The sequence below is a fragment of the Gobius niger genome (assembly GCF_951799975.1).
Source record: "Gobius niger genome assembly, chromosome: 5".
NCBI classification, from domain to species: domain Eukaryota; kingdom Metazoa; phylum Chordata; class Actinopteri; order Gobiiformes; family Gobiidae; genus Gobius; species Gobius niger.
The window spans coordinates 29,133,777-29,158,317 of NC_136856.1; the positions used below are offsets into that span (position 1 = coordinate 29,133,777).

A 24,541-nucleotide genomic window follows, 5' to 3' on the forward strand; every position below is an offset into this window, starting at 1 on the left:
TGCGTTCACGTGACATCACAACATTCTAAAGAGCCCATAGTTTAAAATTGAGACGGAAGGGCAACTATTTTATTGCTAATTTTTCAGTAATTCCCACACAAAGTCACATGAAACAAAAACTGCCACAAAGTTCTAAGTCGTCTCTTCCAGCACATATGAACTATGGTCTAATTATTTCCTCATAAAGGCATCCAAAAGTGGTGACAAAATTCAAAAACATGAGTGTGATGTTGGTCAGTAGAAAGGACTTGCAGCCATGAAAATAATGTGGCAGGTTTGTGAATCCAATGGCTATTAAAAAATTATCGGGGAAAACATTTGGATACTACAATTTTGGGAATTTCTTTCAAAAACTGTTTCTCTCCCATAGAGTTGTATTAGCACCTGCCCTCCAACTGAAATAGAATTCTGAATTGTGAACGCCACCTATTGCTATGTGGGATGCAGCAAATCTACACTGGATATACCTGTGACCACACATGAGATTTTAGTTCATGGTTAGCGGCAGCACTTGGCTGACATCTTTTGCTTCTGAAACACTGTTGGTCCTCATTGCCATAGACTATGCCAGATAAATCTGGGAGAGAGAGAAAATAAAAGAAAAAAAATCCCAAATGTATTAATTTTAATAATACAGTCATCTAAATTATGTAGTAAGTAATATTGTCATGCAACATATGTAAGACAACACATAATTTCATTCTGGAAGGTCTTGCTGTACAGTACATTTTTTGTCAAACTTCTAACATTTCCCACCTTATGAGCTCTTGAAGAATCATGACCTACGTTGCTCACATCCTCGTTTGTGCAGTGCCATCAGCTTGACTGTAAGCAAAGCAAGATTGTTTTGTCACTCAAGCAACATACCCCCCCCCCCCCAAAATGTGCCATTTACAGTATGATAGACTTGGTCTTCCCGGTTCACAGTGTGCACTGGCCATGTTTGAACTTTGGGAAATCGATGGAGTACCTCAGCTCCCAAGCATGTGCAGTGTGTGACCATGGATTTCTGTTGCAGTATCACAATTTTGACCTAAAAATGACAAACACAAAATGTTGTAACATCATTTTTAAATATTAAAGTAAAATTTACAAATTACACAAAATCTTTTACTCACTACCTGGCCAACATTCTTTCCGACGAGGAGCCCAGTTTTGGGGGATATTTTGAATGTTATGGCTTTTTCTCAACATCCTTCAGAACCACGGAGCCAACATAATAGCAGAGTCTCTTCTTTTACCAACTGGAACATGAGCAATACATTAAGTAATATAAGACAACTGTACAATAACCATACTATGGCAGCATTTACAAAAAAAATGCATACCCCCTCCAATGTGCCAAGGGTAAAAGTAGTGAGTGAGGTCATTTTATTCTTACCTAAAAAACTTGTGGTTCTTGTTTTTTCCAATTCCTGGGACGCCCCACCAAAGAAAATTAAATGTATTTTTTAAACGAGGTACACAAATAGAAACACACACAAAACTACACATTACAATTTACAATTACTGAAATACATACCCTTCCCCATGTGCCAAGGATCAAAGTAGTGATTGATATCCGGTCTTTGTTCCCGTAAAAACTTCTGGACGCCTGAGTGTCGGTCCGTAACAATCGCTTGCACCTCAACACCCCTCTCTTCAAGCATTGTCAGACTACGGACAAATCCCTCCTTCTCCATACGGACACTGTTCCCCACTTCATTACTCTGCCAAAGCAAAAAGATTTATTCCAATCTACATGTTAGCAGGTAACTAGTTGTGTTCAAATGACGTCACTACATTGTAAACAGTCTTCAGTGTAATTGTTGGGCAAATAATAGTTTTTATAGGTAACAAGTCACAAAGTATGTTGTGATGTCATTTTTTTTAATTAAAGGAATCTCCAAACTGAAAATCAACAAATATATTGACAGATTGATTTGTAAATTAGTATTAATAAACCTGCCATAAAGCACATCATTTTGAATAGTGCCACAACTTTTAGCCACAATATTGTTAATAATGTTGTGATGTCCTGTGAACGAAACATGTTATGCGACTTACCTGAACAAGCTGAATGTCAATTACCCGGTTAGCTTTAAGATTCATCATTGTATAGCTCCCGTATTTTGCAGAGTGTCCTACAATAACAAAATATACACTTAACCCAACTTTCATTCAAATCTGTCAAAAGCTTTTAGATAAAGAATTACCAGGTGAATCGGCTCGCATATCGCCACCCAGTGTCATAGCCCCACCAGCAACAGCCTCCATGACACGTTCATCCTGCTCAAGCTTCCACTGCCAATTGACTGTTGGGATGAGGAGCTTGGCTTGATGCTTATAAAAGCACTGCTCAGACAGTCCCTGAACATTGAAGGCCCTGAGGAACTATAAAACGTGAACACATGTCATCAACTGAAAAGATATGGAACTATGATAAAAAAATAAAAAATATTATTGCTCTACCTTTGAAACCTGACGAATAGATGAGCCAGTAAACAATACTGCTGCACAAAGCTGAAGGTTTCCAGCAGGAATGTTGTTCACCAGTGGCTGGCTGGACCACTGGTTAAAGTACTCGCAATGAGGACATTGCTGCTTCACCCGGAGCAGTGTGCCAACTGTCACTGTGTCGATAACACAATGTCGGGTGCAAACAGGACAGCTCCGGAATAGCCCCAACAGTTGGTCCTCATAAACGATGTACTTTTTTTGTTTATGTGGAGGGACTTGTATGGGGGTTCTGTATGGCAAAATAACAACAACAAAAATAAATGTAGACCTTCATATCTGAAAAATGTATATTATAACTTAGACAGAAAACTTGAAAACCTTAGGTGACATATTTTAAAGAGAGGCTACATCCATAAGTTCATTTATATTTTACCCAGTACAGTTCAGGGAGCTCGCACTTCCATCCAGATGGTAGGTGGGGTCAGAGGCTGACACCTCGCACCTTGGTCTTTTGACCGGTGTAGAGGTTGCCATGGGAGCTTCAGGAAACTGAACCTCCAGCAAGGTCTCCGTATTGGAAGACATGCTCCTGCAATGAGGTTGTACCTGGATGGCTGTGTAAAAAACAAAACAAAAAGGTTAATAATGCACTACGCAAGAGTTACAACACAAAATAATCAGCAAAAGCTCCCGACAATAATCACCTTTGCTTCTCCTAGCAGGTTTCAAATTGGCCTGGACAGATTCATGCATGCTAAGGGGTGCATCAGTCTGACAGCCAATTTCTCGGGTGGGTTTTGGCTAAAAACACAGTAACATTTGATCATGCATATTGTGTAACTCTTATGAAAGACACGCAAACACATACATGCTGAATAAGGTGATAGTTCTTGGAGCTACCCAATAGCATACAAACCCAAAATTGATATCATGTTCAGTCTGGCCACAGTGGACGACTAAAAGCTTCCAAATAGGTTCTTAGATTTGAATAGCTGCAAGTCCAAATAGGACTTTGAACTTCAGATAAGTTTCAGTAAACTTGGCGACATTAGCATGATCAACAGACACCACGACTGAACCGCTGATATCTGTGAGCGCCCAAAAGCCGCACGGTCCACCCGGAGTGGTCAGCCCTCTCCTCACTGACCACGATGGCGCGTAAAACGAGCGCAGAGCGCGCAGAGCACGGTCAGTCTGGCCTCATAGTTATTTCTAGTCATACGCTAGCTTTATACATTAGCTTTTAGGTTAGCTTGATATTGTGAAATATGAAAGCTATAGTCATCGTAAAACTTGTACCCGGTCTCATGCACAGTTGCGCACTATGTCAGCGTAATGTTGTTGTTGTTGTGCAGACTGATGCATTAGCGCGCTGCCACTAGCTAAATTATGAATCTGAGCGGCAGAAAAGTTATCATGTCGTTACAGCGGTGTAACATGCGGATCATCAGTGGTGATGTAAAACGCCCCATTACACACTGCACCGTATGCAACAAACCACAATAACCAAAGAGGATTAGCTCAGCACGCTGCTCCAACAACAAGCCTTTTGCGCAGCAACAGGCTACCGAGTCCCAGTACACAGCACACGTCAGTGTACTGGGACTCGGTACAGTGATAAAATTAGCGGATGTAGGCTACTACACTGCTCTATGCAGTAACTATATTATAACAACACATACATAGAAACTTTAACTATCAAGTTCAACCCCAAAATCAAATCAAAGCTGTAAATACATATATACAGACAACATATCGATCCTTTTTTTGGACTTTTACCTCCAAATGGCCCGAGGAGTGTCCGGCATGGCGTGGCTGCAGTGTTTGGAGAGCCAGGGTGGGGAGAGCCAGGGTGGGGACTGCCTCACTCTTCAAGAACAGCTGCTTGGAGAAGCCCATTTCAAACGCCATTGCGTTGGAGTAGGAATCCCGCGAAAAATGTATATCACAAACTCCGGCACGGAAAGGGAGTTCACCTTCGCCCAAGCCAATTGCGCGCAACCACTGGCGCCTAATCTCTAAGTCTACAGGGACACCATGTAAACCTGTAGAACTACAGCACCCCACTACAATACACCTCCTCCCCATACTTACAATTTAACTATACAAAACACTACACTACACTAATGCTCACTAAACAATACAACTAAAGCTAAATGCTAATGGCTATGCTAAACGGAAGCTATTCTAACACTGACAATAAAGCTAAAGACTAACTAATACTATAAAACAACTAGGCCTACTACTAGGGATAAACTATATTAAATTTAGATAAGCTAACTGACTAAGTATTATACTAATAACGCAAACCTGATAATCGCTGTGAAAAAACTCGCTCGCTCTGTTCCAACTCCAACTCGCTACAGAGCCTTTAGGGGAGGGGTCAGCTTTTATACCACAGCGGCAGACTTGATGACGAACGATGGTACGGTGACGAAGGATGGTACGTCATCAGCCAACCCCTAAATTCAAATGTAGTAAGTGCTGTTCTAACGTGAGTGGCGCTGGACAGGCAGTTTTGTACACAAAAATTGGATTTTGAACAAGTTTGCACTAAAATGTCAAAATAATTTTAAGAACATGTAGATAACTGTGTTAATGACCCATATAGATAGTTTATCAGCAAAAAAAAGTTGATTTGGTGTTTAGTTGTTCTTTAATAAAATAATGCTCTTCTATAACACAATCAAAGCAGCGTAAATTACATTACCCCAAGTGGGCGGAGGCTCCATATGGACTCCTGCTGTTTCCCACTCAATGCCAACTTGTATTCACCCCGATATCTTACCAGCCTCCACTCCTTTTGTCAACAGCAGCTAATATTTACTAATGTCACTGCCACGCTAGTCGCCGATAACATACAAAAACGTGCAGAGGATGTTGGTGTTCCAGCCACGCCCCTCCCCCCCAGGCTGCCAGGGGAGGATTTGTATTAACTGCTTCTCTAGACCTCACCTGTTACGCAACGGGAAGGATGAGTCTGCAAAGCGGAGCAAGGTGCCGTCTAATGCCTCGCCAGAGTGCGGACGTGCAACTACTACTGACAGCAGACAGGCCCAGTCTCCACACGCGTGTCCAGTGACAACACACAAGCATCTGCAGGGACAGGGTCGGAACAGAACATCTTGCTTGAGCTTAGCAGATTTCAATGTTTTCACTAAAATAAAAATTGTTTTAAAATACCAGTACCTGCATTTGATGGTATAAAGGTTGTACTATTTGTAACTGAATCAAAATTGCAATTCAAAGAGTTGCAATCAAGTCGCAACGTTGACCATTACAATTTTGGAAAACTTGAACATTTTGAAAAAATATCAGTGTGTGTATTTCTTCTGTCAAGCAATTGTGATAAAAGTCATTTTGCAACTTGGCAATGATTGGCTGAAACAAAATGTGCTGTGATCCAATTAGCAGCAGATTTTGTGTCAAAAAGTGTGTCCCCTCCTAAACAATTTAAACCAAAGCGATCCAAGATTGATATCAGTGCTAATGTTAAAGGGGGGGTATTATGCAAAATCGAATTTTTCAAGCTTTACATCATGTTATTATGTCATTCCCTCATTAAAAACATGCCTGAAGTGTTGCCTTGGCACATTCACGTATTTTTGAGTAATCTGTAAAAACTCTGATGGCGGCCATTTTAGGGATAGCTTTGCCTGAGTCCTCCTAGGAACGCCCCCACCTCCTGGAGACGCCTCCGAGCTTTCGTCACCAGCCGAGTAACCAACCACTGCTCCTCAGCAGAACCCTCTCCCCACTGATGCCACAGACAGCGTGTGGAGGGGGCGTGTCTGAAAGCGTCAGAGGTTCTTAAAGAGACAGAGGCCTATTTCAAGACATTCGCTACAGCCATTTTGAGAGAGCAATTTTATACAGGGCAGTTTTTCTAATTTACTGCATTTACAGACCAACAGAAGGTTTTGTCATCATTTTAGTGTGATATAGACTGGTGCTATGTGATTGAAAAAAGCATAATACCCCCTCTTTAATATCAGTCTGGCTCTTGCCACGAAACTGGGCTGATTGAATTGAGGGCTTCTTTGTTCAGAGGCTCTTGTTCGCTCTAAAGACAGAAGCAAAACGTCCCCAACACAATCAATCCAGTTAATGATATTTGAAATTCTCTACAGCGATGGATAATCCCCTGAACAACTTTTAAAATCAAGATTTAGCTCACCGAGTACACGTCGAGGAGCGTTTTGAGACTAAAATAAGAACTGCTAAACTAATACAAGAATGTCTACGACCCAATGGAGACAAGATATTTATATTTTGTTCTGCCATAATAATCGCAATCTTAGAAAAAATTGCCAACATTGCAAAGCCCAGATGTTCACATACTACATCGGGCAAGAGGATAGTGCTTATACTGAATACTGAAAATAACTATTCCATGAAGGCAAACACAAGGCCGTTACAGACATTTGCAACAAACAACAAAGCAAAGGTAACTGGACTCCTTTCTCTGGACATTACAAACAGCAGAAACGTCTACGGCGTGTATTTAGCCTGCTGTGTTGCTAGGAGCAGCTTCCTACAAACAAACACTTGGACAATAGAACAACGTGCACCTGCTGCGACCAACTTTTGTTTTGCTTTCATTTCACAATGATAAGGGCAGGAACAGGCCACCAACGGAATCTAGTGATGGGATCCGAGCAGGCAGTGAAGGACAAAGAGCAGTCCCCATGTGTGAGCCACGCAGTCAAACTCACTCGGCGTCAGACATCAGCAGTGACGTACGGGACAACAGGACCAACTCGGAGAACAGCCATATAGACAGAGCAAGCCAAAGCCAACATTTCTATTGTGTATGAACCTGATTACACTTTTTAAACAGACAATAAAGGTCATGCATAGGGCTGAACGATCGGACGAGACGTAAGTGCGATATTCAACGAAGTGTCTTGAATATAATGCCAATGATGTTGTGTTAAAATCACTAGAACAATTGTACATAGTAACATAAAATCTATATCATGTGTTCCCTCGTCAAACCTTCAGATTTGCACTGTGTATCAAGGACCCTGTGGATATCTCATTTCTATGGCCCTGGCCCACATCCTTCTTCGCAGCCTCAATATTCTCGACAAGAAGAGTGTTCTGGCAAACATTTGGCCTGGGGAGGGTTGGCCTGGTCTAGAACAATCAGCATCACAATGAGACGACCCAGATAACATGCCTGCAGTGCGCAATCCAAATCGTACCCATCCATGAAAACAATGGTAAAAGACCACTTAGCGCTGTCTGACTGCGATCGCGCCATCAAGACCTTCCTACGGTCATCATCGGAAAGTTAAAATATATTGTGCACAATTTTTACTGTCAATTTTGACTATACTTTTGTCTATGCAAGTAAGTAAAGCAGGTAAGGTTATGCTTTTTTTTCTTTGTCAATAGATGTAACTTTCTTAATCAATAGGGCTGAGCGTCTTCATGGCGACTGAAACTTAAGGACCACTTTGAACTTATGCTAGTATTGTACTTTAAACACAAAAGGGAGGTCTGAGGGTCCTCTCCCAGGGACAATTTCAGCTGAACTGACAAGTACTTTTGGAGTAATTTAACTAAATTAATAAATAACCTGGCCAGCCAGATTACAATTTTTCTATTCTTTACAAAGACTTGTACTGGTCTGGGATCGGGAGTGATTTTTTAAGTTCCCGATGGGTGTGATTGACAAGAATATTAATACGACAAATAATCTGCGGCGTATTTTGTAAACAAGGACATTTTAGCGGTTTTACGATGCATTAAATCCAGAAGAGCGGAGACAAATGTGAACCACTTATGTCACTTTGCCACAAAAACATAAGGTGATATGGAGCAGTGAGCAACTCAGATTTTAACGATGTACAAACGGGCTGGCCAGGCAAGAGGACAAATGCTACCCCTGGCCTGCACATATGGCCGAACACTGCCACTTTTGACCCCCTTTCACCCTGAACGGTCCTGGGGGGCTGGGCGATACACTGATATTTAAGATATATTGATATATTTTTAAAAGTGATATGGAATTAGACCATATTGCATATATCAATATAGTCCAAATTTGCGCTGTAATACTTGCTTCAGGCAAGCCGCAGATCGGAACTCTCTGCACTTCCCCCCCCTGCCCCGCACCTCCTCCTCCTTCAACAAGCACGGGGAAAACAACAACGTCTGTGGAGCGTGCGGAGGAGAGCCTCTTGGTTGGTTAAAGAAAAAACAGTGGCTCAATCATTTGGAGATGGTTCAGATACAAATGATCAGATGAGCAACAAAACCACGCTACATGTGGGGAGGCACGCGATTTTGGCCCATGCAGCTGATAGAGCCACGACACATAGAAGTGAATGTAGCGGCGAGATATAGTGGCGACGTGTGCTGCGCCATGTGCTTTTGTTAGTTAGTTTTTTGGTTACCTTTAGTCTTTACAAAAGAGGAGATGATTTGCACCAGATTTAGCTAAGCAGCTATTTTCCATCCGCAGTCCCTGGACTTGTGAGTACACAAAGCATTACAATTATAATGTATAAATCTAATCTACATTAAAATCACTATATAAAATACACAATATGCTTTTTCTAAAAGTGTACACAAAAAAACAAAACAATCTCTAAAATTTACAATACATTCATCAATGCTGACACGATTGATGATCGAAAATGTACTTTTTCAAAAACTAAAACTATTAAGATCTACAGACAATTTCAGACAGTCTGGAAGCTCATTCCACTGTTTAATGGAGTGAAATGAGTAGTAGGTTTGCAGTAGATCGTGGATGTACTGTGAAAATATCAGCGTTTATAATGCAGCCACCCCGAAGGACTATTGCTTTTCCCCTGTTAGCATTGCGTTAGCCGCAGCGCTAATCAGTCCATTCCCTCGCTGCTGCCGGCTCTGATGCACTGATCATAAACTCCCTCGCCTCCGGGTTCACACGTATGTGCCTCCACAGAGATGAAGGTGAGCCTGTGCTCTGTTTAGGATGATTGTGTTTGGGAATGTTTTGGGTAAAGAGAACAAAAAAACACTGATCAAAACACAATTAAATCAAGAGAAAATATCAAGAAATGATTTGGGCTATTTGCAAAAAAAAAAAAATCCATATAAGCTTATTGTAAATTATGGAAATGTGCATGTGGACTATTTTGAATTATATTCCATATGATAATTAAGGACTAAAAAGTAAGTAATACTTTAATAAGTCCTATTTCATCATCTCAGTTTAAGCTATAGTTTAGTTATATGCAGCAACAGTAAATGGGGTAAAAAAAAATTTGAAATAAAATCGAAATTGCAATACTAAATATTACAACCACTTGTATTTAGCTGTGACTTTGACATTAACATTTTATTTCACAGCTCTCACTTTGCGGAAAAAAATATCGGGATATATATCGTACATTGATATCAATATACATATCTATATCAATGTATATATATATATCGTATATCAATATTCAACTTAAATATATTGGGATATGACTTTTGGTCCATATCGCCCAGCCCTACCTCGGGGCCAAGATCCTTTAGGGAAAAAAAGCTCCACATGTAAATATTTGTATGTCATGTTATGTTTAATTGTGTCCCGCTGGTCCTAAAGACTAATACAGTGGCTCATGTGTGCCTTCAAGACTTTCACCTCAACATTTCTTAAGCAAAGTGCCGACACTTCAGGACAGCACATATTGCATTTCAAGGTTACAAAATCAAACAAAAAAAAGTCTAACACAACAAAGCATTAGCTGGCTTGGCATTAATTTGGATACATTCAAAGACACACGTGTCCCGCTTGTTCGGACACCCTCCAAGTGAACTCTTATGCTGGCCAGACAGTATGCAAACAAAATAAGTCTTAAAATACATAGGCAGCCATTTGTTGTTTGTGTAGTAGCTTCCAGGGTAAACACAAATTGAGTAACGTGAAACTTGGCAGGGACTGTTCAGTCAGTTGATTAAATCTTGTGCCGTCACCTGATCCTCCAGGCTACACAGCGAGAGCGAATAAAACTATTACAAACAGCACGCTCCAGAATTAGCGATGGATTGAGATGATTAAATGGAGGACAACTATAAACTTTGCACGGCAATAAGCTACTGTATGTTGTTGAAAGACTTAAGCAAATGACTAACTTGGACTGCCTTGACAAAGACTCCTCCACAAGTCAAAATGCCTCAGATTTCATTCAGTTTCTCGTTTCAATTACCAAATTTCTTTATGACCGTATTTTTAAAACTCGGCTGTGATGTTCTAAAGCAAAGCATGTTTCTGATCTAATCAGAGACAAATTATGCCCATTTCCTATTTAATCAGTCTGGAACCATTCTAGATTATCATCAGACAGAGCTAATGATATTAACGCTGTAAAATCAATCTTGCTCTTGTCAGATTAGAATGGAAGAAATGTATTTTGACATGATTTGGGTATTTTAAGCCCGATATCGCCGGCACAGAAAGTGATTGCTCTTTCCAATGCAAAAAACAGGAAGTCTCTGTCAGAGCTTTAACATGAGCCCCCCCTCAACTTCTTAGGCCTCAGGGGAGCAGAGAAAATCACGTAGAATCACGTAGCTGTCGTGGTGAAATAATGCCCTCGGAATTGAAAATTGCTAACAAAATCAGACAGACAGAAACTCGTAACACTAATTTAAAACCCACCAGGAGAAGAACATTGATCAATGAACGCTATACTGACCTCGTCTTCTTTCTTGGTTGCCTCGATAACCCCGAAATCACATGCAATACATTAACAGTCTAATGTCCAATGTCCACACTGCTCTCTATATACAGTAGTCCATTGGAGGTCACACCATTTTGTAGTGGTGTCAGAATGTCCAGAGAGAGAGAAAGTAGTGCACTGAAAATTTTCCACCATGCATTCTGAAAAATATTGAATAGCGACGGTCACTCAACAGATCAATATAGACAACAATGCATTACGAGAGTCGGTCGGAGAACAGCTGACAGCGACAGGTCTTTGAACTAAATGCAACACAAATTAATGAAGACAGCGTTTTTTGTCACGTGTTGCGTATTATTTCATGAATGAACCACGTTTATTTTATGAAACAGAACAACAGTTTAGGTACTTTTACAGACGTTGCAGAAGGTAGGTCAGCCCGGTGTCCTGACACCTGCAGAGTGAGCACTACAGCTGCTAGAAGTTCACTAAACTCCGGGAATTATATATTACTGCGATAAAAACCAGCCAAACTCGCGAGACAGTGGAATATTTATGGCTAAATATGAGTCAGATCGGTTTTATTTCACATGGATTTTAAATGAATAAAGAAAACTTGGATTTTTGCCTTTTTGTCAGAGAGGAAGCTATCGGTCATTTAACAGCTCGAGCTAAAGGTAAGCAGCCAACATTTTTTTTTACCATTATTTTGGCATCAGCACCCCCTGCCCTGTCAGGACGATAGCCTTTTATTATGCACTAATCACCAATCATTAAGACGAGCGTCTTTAGCAAATTTGTTCCGCTAATCTATTCCGGTTTGTGTTTTATGAAATACTATGCCTGCTCAATGCAGTCCGAGTATGTTTTTTACAGATTCAGAGTGTGTTTTTTGCGCTCAGTGGCCCAGACCATGAGGTTTATTTGGTGAAAACATCGGAGAAACAGAGAGCTGCCGTTACAGCGCAAGTAAATTTAACTAGAGCGATTAGATGACAATAACATCTACATTAAAAGCCCTTTGGCACTTTGTAAATAAGGAAATCTAACCCAAGGTACACATAACAGTTGAGTTTGGGTGATGTATGAAGCTGTTAGCATTATCTGTTTCACACCAGTCACTGAAGTGAGCTCTGCTGGGATTATGTCCTGAACTTAGCCTTAAATGCTGATTTTGGCTCCTCCTGTTTTAAACAGAACATAAACCTGTTACATGTGTCCTATTAGATCCTAAACTGTGGAACTCATGAATATGAGGAAAATCCAAACATCCATGGGAAAATTAAATAATGGCAGCCTACATCAATCTAATAATAATAATATATTTGGCTGCATTCTTAGACTTTCTAAAACTACATCAAAATGCTTTACAGTTAATTAAACTGAATGAAATATGTATCATATCAAACAATAAATTGTCGCAAATGATAACATTTCTAAAAACACTATACACTTTCTAACCAATTTGCTGTGAAAATTCCTAAGTGTACATTTCAAAAAGTATGTTGAAAAAAATGCCTTGTACTGATATCAGTATCGGCAAGTACTCAAATCAAAAGAACTCGTACTCGTGTTAATTTTAGAAAAAGTGGTATCAGTGCATCCCTACTACATAGTAGGTGAGGGGTTTATCTGTGGCACTACAATGATACATGTCTGTTGTGTAATAAACCAGTTCTTCAGATGTTTTTTTTTTTCTTTAAACAGTGTATATGGACAGCTCTCTGATATTTGCAGGGATGGAGTTCTAGTCTTTGGACACAGTTACACAAAAAGGTGCTCTGACTAAAGACACTTTTATTTCCAGTCTCCTCGAGCAACCCCTCACCTGCTGTGAGCGTGTGTTTCTGTCGCTGACAAACTGAGTGGAGGAGATGACTGATTGTGGATAGTTTTATGTAAGAGACAGAGGTTTGAATACTTAAAAAGATTGTGCTTTTGTAGGACGTTGCAGTGATGGTGCTTGAGTGTTGTGTAAAAGAATTGTTGATTTGAAGGCAGTTCATCGCGCATCACGACAGTGTTTTCCAAATAATGAACCTCATCTGTAAATCTCCCAGCATTAGCAGACCATTCCCCAGAGGAGGGGGGCATGTGTGAAAAGGACTTAAAAGTGCATCAGATGTCAAATATCATGTCCGTGGGGATAAATAATTAGAGACAACACACAACCTGAAGGATGACGTTCACCCCTGAGGCGGTGCTTCTCTTTCAGACAAGAACTCTGATTCTAAGCAACCTGCATAGCAATGAGCTCAGCCGTACAGTGAGTCAGCAGCTTCTGATGGGAGGATCATAAAGTGGGGAATAGGTGAAAACAGCGGATAACAAATACACTTTTTAAAATTATGTTCAATGAAATTCTGATCAAACTTCCATACTACTCTCCTCTATTCATTCTTAACAGGAGAGTAGCCTGGACACGCAGCCAGGTGAAGCAGCTTCAAACGGAGGCGGGACTTATGACTAGTAGCCAATCAGAGGGCGTGACGAAGGCAGAGCAACACAATCGAACATGGCGGCGCACTTGAAGGAAAAAAAAATCCCTCCTGCATTGTCCTTCGGTATCAGTATGCAGTACGAGTATTAGAATTAAAAGAACTTGTAGTATAGCCTAGAGTTAGTTGTAGTCATTTAAGGACATACCGCCTTTGCTCTGCCCGATCTCGTCAGACCAGGTTAGGGCCTGGTTGGTACTTGGATGGGAGACTGTTTGGAAACACCAGGAAACCTGGGTAAATGCAGTGTGCGAGTGAATGGTTGGTGGTCGGACAGGCCGATGGTGCATATTTGCAGCCTCGCTTCCATCAGTCCCAGGGCAGCTGTGGCTACAATAGTAGCTTACCACGAGCGAGTATGGTGTCAATAAATAATCCATGAAAAATTGTAAAGTGTCTTTGAGCGCCTGGAAAAGCGCTATAGAAGACTAATGCATTATTATAATTATTAGTAGGTAAGCTCCATGGACAATATTTTCAGTTTTGGAAAGGATATTGTATTGATGAGATAATAGTTTTTGTGATTCAATTCCAGTTGTGATTTTGCGATAAAAAGTGCAGCCCTGCACTATTTCTCTAATCTAAGTTCACCAATGCAAGATCAGCTCACTTGATAGTTTCCCCGAGTAGTTACACACAGCACATGTAGCTTGTTAAACATCTGCTGAGCGCAAAGCAGAGTTTCTTGTGTTAAATCCCTCTCACACCTCCACCATAAACAAACCTAGAGGCAGCCAAGCAGCGGTGTCAGCGGTCAGCTCAGTCTTTTTCACATTCATCCTGCCCAGGAGAGGCACTTGTTAACAGGGTTCTCCGTGCAGAACGTGTGCCATCGCTAACGCACTGAATACAATATCACGCAGCCTTCCACAGCAAACAACCAGCTCACAGCAATCTCCGGATTTCTCCAGCCCAAGTCGCCCTACGTACACACAGTACACGGCGATTGTACTTTTGATCAGTGAAAAGCACAAATGGTTTTGATAAGTTGATTCCCCTTTAATGGAACATACTGCATCAAAAGGGTCTGGTGAAATATTTCAATACTATTGCTTTTGTGATAATCAAGACTTTTCAGATATTGCAAAGTTTAACTGTAGGCCTGGGTAATGCCAACAACTTCACGATTCCATACGGAGCTCGTGATAGGAATCGTGATTCAAGTGTATCTCGATACAAGATATTTGAAAAGAAAAAAGAAAGAAATGAAAGTTAAGAGAAATTATTACAAGTAAAATGATGCCAAAATTATGTTTTTTAAAAGCACTTAAACTTTTGACCAATAAGGAGGCCAGGCTTGGCTGTCCATATTTCAGTCTCTCAAATCCCAAGGCTCCCTGTCGTGTTTACAAATGCACAATGCGAACTGAAACTTTGCAGCCCAACTAAATAACAGCACATCCCCGTCATCTACAGCCCGCTCCTTCTTCCCAGACTTATTACCTCGGGCGTGTTCATGTTCCTTAATAGTCCGGGCTGATTTACAATGAGCCATTTGCCGTGCGCCCGCTACAGTCAGGGGAATACATTAGATCGATGTACCAGTCTCCATTCAAACGCAGCAGAAACAATGCCTCACAGAGCGCGGAGCGCCCGTCTGCTTTCACGATCTGACGGAAATGCATCTGTCTAATGGGGCCGAGGAATACGCAGGAAGTGTGGGAGCAGTTGCTCAGAAATCAGCGCTCGTACATAGTCTGTCGAATGTTGGTTGAGGCTGAACTGTGCAAACTCTTCAACATCAGGTACGAAACATTTGACATCCCATAAGGAGCAAGCTAAAGATCAAAAAGTTCAGATCCAAATGTAAAGTATGAACTGTATGTTAAAACTGTACGTCTAACCAATGTCTTTTCTGGACGAATTAAAGCTACAACAAAACAAGTCTACGGTTTAGTCAAATGACAGGAACGTTTTTGCAAATACAGTAGTGGTGGCTCAGTCCATGTGTGATTTATGCAAACCATGAACTCCTCAACTCCACCATTTTTTCACCTGTACTCTACTCTTCTTCAAAGCCGCTGCATTTAACACTTCCTTTTCCGTTCCAGGCCAGTTCCAAGCAGTCCCTCTCCTCTGGCCCCAGTCTGCATGTGGCGAGCTCTGCCGCCAACACAGACGGGAGGGGGGTTAGTGGGCACAGAGCGGCCGGCCCCTGATTGGTCAGCGCGCCGTCAGCAGACATCAGAACATCCGAATATGATTGGCCGCTTGTCAGTACTAGGGGACTGGACAGCTCCCCACACACTCTGCGAATGTTTTTCCTACTGCTTCAGTCGTATGAAAACTTTCAGCTCACCATGGAAATGGGGCAGACCCGGCTAATTTGACATGCAAAGCTTCGAGACTCGCTGTTGGCGCTGCAGATTATGAAGGGGAAATGTGTCCGCTGTAGGCTGAATATCGCAATAGATGATAGAGAGTAAACCAAGTCAACGCGATTTTGGAGGACTTTCTCTACAACGATGAGGAAGTGATATTTTTTTTTTGCAAACCCTCAGAAATATGCAAAAATGTGCATCGAAATTGCTTTGTTGCTCGAGAAGATTTGTCATGAACATACTCAGAGGTGCACTTCAGTTTCACTCCAGTTTCCCCTACCTCCAAAAACATGCTCTTCAGGTTGGCCCACAATGAAGGTGCACTCAGTCACAACGGCTCAGGCCTAACCCAACACCTGAACGCAATGTACAATAACAAATAAAGAATTTAAGTTATGGCAAGACGCTGCTGGTGAATGGGTGGGACGAAAAAATCATAATAATTTAGCGATATCAGTTTGATAGAGAATACAAAATATGTATCATAAGTTCTGTCAGTTCATGTTTTCATATAAAAATAAGACTATTGAGGACAAAATTGCCTTTAATTTCAGCAACATAATTTAGATAATGGATCGAGCCAAGTTTAAATGTATGGGTTAATTTTGTTGATATATATATACTGTATATACATCATTTTTTCAGAGGGGATTTTTCAATTCTAGTGTTTTGCGATTCAAAACTCAATAAATTAGGCTAGGAATTTGATACTTAGGTGCAAGACTGGAAAGTTTGGAGTCTGTAGGAGCTACTAAAGAAGGGATGTTGTTGCAAGAGTGTAAAAATAAGCTAATTTTGAGGAAACGGGTGCTAAAGTTTTGTAACATCTGTGTACGTGCTTGTGCATTTCAGCCGTCTTCCCCTAGAGTGGAGAAAAAGCAATATCCATTTAAATTTAGATCACAAAGACCAAATTAGAGTGTTTACAATGGAAAGCCCAGGCAAGTAGATTTGCTTATTTGCTTGCTAATCCATTATCATCATCAATGTGGTAGACCGGGGAGTTATTGCATTATAAATATTGCAGTGACAGATATCGCAATAAGCTAACTCAATGTTCTGACTAATCCTTGTCCAACCTGGCACGAGCCCGGCCCCGCTGACCTACAGAGACGCTGCCGTCGTCCTGCCGGTGCACCTGACCTACATTCAAAAAACACAGCAGCGGCAGCACACAACGTTAAGTCAGGCAATAATGGTTAGCTCATAGCAGAGGCAGACGAGGTCGACCTGGCTGGGCGAGTCTTTTTCCACTTGCGCAATGCCCCGAGGCTGCCACCCTTGGGTAAATACAGTTCTCGATTGGAGGCCCGGTGATGTCATAACGCGACGTGCGACGGCCAAGACAAGGCGACACTTTGTTGGTTCGAAAATGCAATGTTGATCTAAAGCGGCTGAAACTAAATATCAAGTAGATTCACTTCCTGTTTTGTGCTCAATCTCACTGTAAGCCCCTCCCACGACGCCCACTCTTTTGCCCCCTTCACTGCACGCACGTTTCAATGTGAAGCTATGGCGAGTGTTTTACTCTGCGGTGAAAGGATTAAGCTGACACTACATTTCAAGCAAATTCACTGGGATTTTTCGCACTTGAAAATGACAAGATCCGACGCGACCTCCGAGCGTTCCAGTTGAATAAACTCGTATGTAAACAAAACGGCTAACGCAACAACAGTGAGCTAATAAGATGCTAACGTTTCTCCAATTCTAAACACGCTAAATATCGTATTCACCAAAAGCAACGTTCACATCACTGTTTTGTTAAAGTTTAGCTACACTTCTGGGATTGCGGTCTTCATCATCCTCTCGTATCTGAACTCGGACCACTGTGATCATCTCCGAGTTTAGTTGTTGTGATTACCAGTTCGAGCGGCGTCCCAGGGCATTTTCCTGGTCGGAGGTGGGGAATGACTCAGTTACCAGTTGCCTGGAAAGCAGCATGAGAGCTGAGGAAAGCATTTCCTGGATATGTCGGACCTCAGAAGGAGCTTTTTGGAAACAGGAGGAGCTTTATGGAAGCTGCCACTGCAATGCTGAGAAAAGCCACTGGAGAAAATTCAAATATTACTCAGAGCTTAGTCACAAATGTGCGAGTGGGTCAAAACACAGCTCCAGGTATGGTTTTGATTTGAGAACAGCATTGTAACATAGTGAGAAGCTCTAAAAAAGGCTGATTTAGGATAATACCCACGCCCTAAACTGAAATGCAATCGAGAATTCTCGTATTGGGATGAGATTTGTGATTTATGTTGCAACATTGCCGCCTTTACCTCTGCTTTACCCTATATCTGCAAATATTGAATCAACTAAAGCAAGCTAGCAATCTACTACAATAACTATAACATCACTAATCTAAAGTACTTCAGCCAAGGTAATCATGAGTCGAAATTTCAGTATCGTCCCATGCCAAATTGTACATCAACAAAACAAAACCAGAACATCTGGAATAACAGCCAATCCTTTCACTGAATGTCAGCCGACATGCCACCTGTGGACGTGTGGGGCACATCCTGCAACACTTACAGTTCAAAAACAAAAACAACAGCACCCTGCTGTCACCATCACAATACAAGGGTTTGTGACCAATCCAACGAGATTCTGTTTTACCGGTATAAAATATAAGGAAAAACTCAAGGTATCACATAAGCAAAAAACGTTTCCAGACCACAATAAAGATAAAAGTGCATGAAAGTGCATGTGAATGAAGATATGAAATGTTATACATCACAGCATCAGTGTTAATTTCGTCGACTAACATATTTAGTCTTAATTTTAGTCAAAGTGATATTTTTGGACTAAAACTAAATTAAACGTTCCTCATGAGACTAAAACTATGACTAAAATGTCCAGATACTTTAGTCGACTAAAATAAGACTTAATAAAAATGAAAGGGAGAGACTAAAATCATCCAAACTTTTATTGACCGTCTGAAAAAGCCTCATATCATTTAAATTCTCTGCCAAATGAACAGCTCTGAGCTTTGTTCATGTGGGAGCAGCTCCATGAAGTCGAGGACCACGATTAAATATGATTATAATGAATATCATCAATGCAAAGTCGACTAAATTAGTCTTAATTTTAGTCGACTAAACTGACATGCCATTTTAGTCGACTAAAACTAGACTAAAATTTAAACGTTTTTTTTTCACTAAATCTCGACTAAAATTAAATTACATTTTAGTAAAAAGACTAAGACTAAAACTAAAATAAAAAATGAACACTGCACAGCATGCCAGCTACATCAATCTTACAATTCATATGGAGTGTCTTTCTAATTCAGATGCATGCTGGGACCTCAAACTCCAACAGAATTTCTTAACATACATGTATTATTGTGTTTAGTTTTCTTGTACCTCATGTTTATGACATTATGCTGATGTTATGTTTATTATGTTCAGGTTAAGCGTGATTTATCCAGTTACTACAAGGCTACTGTACAAACTGAAAGCTTCCCAGCCCTGTCGTTCACCCTACGGAATGTGATCGCTCTACCAGTACAGGCTGATTTTCCATTCTCGGAGCAGGGGCAGGTGCCAGGACCGGGGACTTTTTACAACAACAATAATGACACATTGTGACGAACTTGTAGCAGATGATTCGATGCATCGGCTACATCTACAACGTTTCAAGGGCAAATCGTAACGTGAAAGTGAACGATGAAGGGGGCTGTTCACTTTAACGCGGCGTTGGGCAGTCAGAGGGCTAAACAGGCCTACGCATTTTCTGATCATTTGTGTGTCAGTGGGAGAAAATTCCGCGATGATGACACGGAGGATGATATAATGGGATCGCTTTAATCCCGATGACTGCTACATGTGCGAGGCGAGTCACAGCCAGGTCGCGCCGCACGCATGTCTCCCCCCCTCCCCTCTCTCTCCCTTTACGCACGGGGGTTTTATCGGGAATCGCTGAGGAGGAAGCGAGTGTGGCTCACCAGTTCTCCTGCATCCATCGGATAGCCTCGTCCTCGTTGAACTGCCGCTCGAACTCGTACTCCTGGAGGGCGAGCACCGACATGGCTGGCTGCGTGTGGGTGGCTGAGCTGCGCGGACACGGGGCAGTAGCAGCGGGGTTCGTAGTAGGTGTGGGAGGGGGGGGTTGTGTGAGAGTTGCGATCAGGCGGTTTCCTCCTCGCAGCCTCCTGCTCGCATCGCTCGTGCTGCTGCCGCTCGTGTTATGAGGTGCCCGCGGGGATGTGCGCGCGGAGCACAGGGTTTCCTCCTCTACCGGCGCGAGACTACGCCCTCCTCAAGGCCCCGGGTCCTAGCGCCAGCCGCACGCAGGACTAGTCAATATCAAGTATTAAACCGAGTTTATAATCTTATTAAAGCCACGCAAAATACAACCATTATCTTATTACATATGTTGTTTTTGTCAGAGGTGGATAGAGTAGCCAAATACTCAAGTAAGAGTTCAAAAGTACCTGGAGAGTACTGTGTGACTGAGTAACTGTTTGAGCTTAAAAGTCTGATTCATTCAGTAGTGACACACATTTCATAAATAATGAAAAACAAAGCATGAAATAATGTGAAAATTGCAATATTTTCAGAGAAAATGCCATAAAAACATAAGAATTAGCAAATTATTTTGAAGTAAAGAAATGCATCTTTTTTATCACATTCACTCACAGTGGTAGGCTACGTGGTACTTCATTTTAAAGGTCCTATATCATGCAAAGTCGACTTTGTGTTGCTTTTAGCCATGTTGTTTTGCTATTTCCTTATCAAAAACACCCCCAGAGTGGTTTGTGGCTTCATTCACGCAGCTCTCAGTAATCCTCCTGAATCCTGCTCTCTGAGCAGCTGCTCCTCCCTCTCCTGGTGAACGACTGAGTGTTCAGTTGTGTCGTAACAGCGGAACGGAAGTGCTCGACGTCTGTAATGTAATGTCTTAATTCTATGCTTACGGCCTGATTTTAATTTGTAAAACAGCGTTTTCATTATTTCTGTCGTAACAGAGATGCAAAGAGAAAAAAAAAAAGGATGTGCCCGAGGTGCTTCCAGGTCAGCTGTGGCCAAAACAAACACATCGCCTCGAGCGTCTGAACAGATCAGTCATGTTTGCGCTGCAGCTGTGAAGATGGAGCTCGTTATATCTGGACACACCTGTTCTTTATTCTTAACTAACGATAATGTCACGGACGGAGAAAAAGAAGCGCATTTGGCTACGAGGACGGGAGTTTATTCAACCTTTTTAAAGAAGAGGCCACTTGAAGTTGTTTTTTTCTCCGGGATTCAGCGACTATCACCAAAATTATGTTTTTCTGTGACTGTCACTGATGGATGTTTGGTGAACCTTCGCCAGAATCAAAGTGGATTAACTTTTATAACCAACGCGAGTCCCATAATGTAAACAGCGATGGAGCAGAGGGTGAGTCAATCCAAGCGCGTGTTAGCTTGTGTGTTAGCATATTAGCATGTGTGTTAGCCATTTAGCTGTGTTGCAGATGTCAACTCCGTATAACTGCATCGTGAAGTAACTTCACTTATTGCTGTTTATTTATATTACGGTAAAGTCGTATGTGCGGAGAGAGAGATCTATCTATCTATCTATCTCAATACATCATGAGTCATCCTCATAGAAATCTGAGACAAGAGAACGAGAAATGCAGGTAAGATCCATCATCTTTACATGCTTGTAAAAACAAGTCTGGGCTTTTGTGAATGACACAATTTACTCATTTGCTCCAAGCCTATACTGAGTAAATGATTACACCTGGAAGAACAGATAGTCTGGATAGCCTGTCAGAGAGACTACAGGCTCTGCTCCACTCTTCCAGACACACCAAACCTATTTGTGGTGCGCTGAATTTGTGTGATGTTCCACAAAGATTGTTTATTTATGTATTTAACTATGTATTTCAGAGAGGGGCAGCTTTTCATCATTAGATCATTTCTACCAGTGGCCAGACTCTGGAAACTGTGAAGATTTGTAAAAACAGACTGCAATGTGTTAAAGAATAAAATGAAATCACTATTTATCATGTTGGGTCATGCTGTACAGTTGTGCTCTCTCTGTCGTAGCCTTGACTGTGGCGCTCAGGCAACTGCCCTCAGCCACAAAATGTTTTGTTTGCGTATCAGTATGACGCTCGACAGAGTATTTATCTCTGTTCTGTGGAAGCATAGACAGACTTGAGTGGTAGGACTAGCACAATGTCTCGAGTTCATGTCTCAGGGTCCTGCACCGATGGTACATAAACTTCTCCTACAAAAGACATCCAGACTCCTGCCCATTGGTCATCTACCCTCTCGGACACCATTGTTTACTCTCTGACACAATGCAATATACATCTTTTAAACTTTGTTATAATATTTGCGCCTCTCCAAAATAGAAGAGAGAATAAACTGCCAGGATATAAACAAAGTCACCAAATGGACAATTCCCACAGTACGCTGCATCCTTTGTTGTGTCTACATTATAACCCTAATGTCGTCTCATGTGAAAAGAGCTAACCTTTTGGATCCTTGTTTTAGCCCAGGCTGGTGAGGAACCAGCGGCACCAATGGCCTAAATTGTACTATTTTGACTATTAGTAAGTATATCTATTTCCAACATAAATAAAACATATTCATACTCTGGACAGGCAAAAACATTATAGGAAAAGGCTAAATGCCTAAATCCCTCAGTTGCAAGTCAAATTTCAAGGAAAACATTGTTCACTGAATGGTAGGTTAAAGTCATCAGACGCAGACGTTCATGTAGGGAAATTATAATTGACCGGTGTTTACGGATGGTTCAGGCCAGGCTAACTCAGGGGCGGATCCCACGGGGTGGCAAGCAGAGTCAGGGATCATTTTTACAATGTTGAATGTTTATAGTGGTCTTACGCAAGTTTTGCTTGATTGCAAGGCTTTTTTTTTCCCATTGTAGGCTGTAGGCTGAATCTACCAAAATTATATTCAAATAGCAGCATTGTCCATAATGTACTGTAAGTGGGGGATTTTCTAACTCAGGTTAAATGTAAACTTTTGTTAAAAAAAGAATAATAATATATATTTATTTATATATGTTGGCACATGGCTCCTTATTTTTTTGCTCACCAAAAAAACTATGAAATGAATCAGGCTTCGAAGATCTGGATTGCAACTATAGTCCTTGAAACATTGCATTTATAAAGTACCAGGTTGATGAATTTAGACATTTCCAGACAAAACCTGGCTGAAATCAATGACGCGGTAGCTTAGGTGGTAAGACCGTTACTAGGGGTGCCACACCTCTGGACCCGCCCCTGTTGCTGCTGCCTTGGGGATAGTTTCAACATCATTGGAATGACGTTTGATTTGAGTTGTAGCTGTAGTTGAAATGGCAATAACCAGTTAGCCCTGTTTCCCAATTCAAGTCAGACACAGAGTATGAATGTCTGACTCCCGGTGATAATGGGACAGTGACCTAATGCTTCTGTTGTTCCAACCATGATGCCACTGGAAGCCCATTTTTGATCCTTGAAATGGATGTGATTTTTGGTGGATCTGATATCACCAAGTAATGAAGACTCCAGGGCCAATGTAAAGTTGTTTGCCCAGGACAAATGTTACAGCCAATCAGCCTAACCCCGACAACTTTGGCATTGGCCCAGGATTTTCACATACCTGACGAAAGGCTCTGTTTCTGTCTATTTCCCGTTTGGCCAGTGTTGTGTAAAGAGACTACTTCCTAATGACGTTTGGCTGCCTGAGGTCAAAGCAAAGTAGCATCATCTCCATGGAAACGAGCTGGAGATGTCCCGGCGAGCGCGCTACAAATCTGTTTTTCAGTTCTTGCATTTTATTCTAAATAATGGGTTAAATGTTAGACAGTAAAGCAAAACAGTACAAAATGAAAACAAGTAGCATGTAGTAATAATTGAAGCATATTTAGGGGGTCATTTTCCCAGTTTGCTCATGTGCAAAACGAGTAGCATGTGCAGAAGTGGATCAGAGTCATTTGAGCTTTTCCTACTCATCCATCATTCTCTCATTTACATATCCAATTTGGGGCTTTAAAACTTGACAAATGAGCTCATATGTGTTCAGTATTTGTTGCAAAAGGGGACAAAAAGTCAAAGGGCACAAACCACATCACCAAATCGCCTTTCGCCTATTTGCCTCGTGTCTATGTAATCGTTCGACTGATACGAGACAGTTTTATCTCTCCGCCAAGGTCAACTGGAGTGTGCAAATATAATATGAGCACAGACGAGGCGCAGCGGGACGAGTCCTCACAGACAGGAGTTGTATAAAGATGAGTTGATTCGACTGGAGATAGTGTCCGGGGAGATACAGCCGCTCCTGCTTTTTGTTTCTTTTCTGAAGCAGGACCGTTAGGAACTCCGCGGACAGAGCCAATCACAAGATAGGGCTTTTCCACCAAGGTGTTGATTCTGGGCTGGTTCAGAGCTGCTTCTGGTGCCGGGTTGGTTCCATACTGACTTGGTTTTTCACCAAAATGGAAGCTGTGCCTATTGTCATAGCAACGCTTTGGGAAGTCAACATCAAAAATGGATAGTAACATCTTACTACAGCCACTTCTGGTTATAAAATACAGAAAAATATGTTTATGTTTCAGTCACAGCAGCCGTTAACATTTTGATTTCTTCTTTATAACTCTTGTTTTAGCTAAAGAGCATAAAGCAAAA

At 41.4% G+C, this 24,541-nt stretch overlaps 1 protein-coding gene across 1 annotated transcript in view; it reads right to left on the bottom strand.

Annotated features, from left to right (window-relative positions):
• elovl6 (ELOVL fatty acid elongase 6) overlaps positions 1-20,139 on the bottom strand; it is a 32,659-nt gene extending 12,520 nt beyond the window's left edge. Inside the window, exon 1 of the mRNA XM_079557310.1 lies at positions 19,859-20,139. Within this exon, the coding sequence (XP_079413436.1) occupies positions 19,859-19,941 (83 nt within the window). The 5' untranslated portion in view covers positions 19,942-20,139. The remainder of the gene's footprint in view (positions 1-19,858) is intronic.
• Between the last annotated feature and the right edge of the window lie 4,402 nt (positions 20,140-24,541).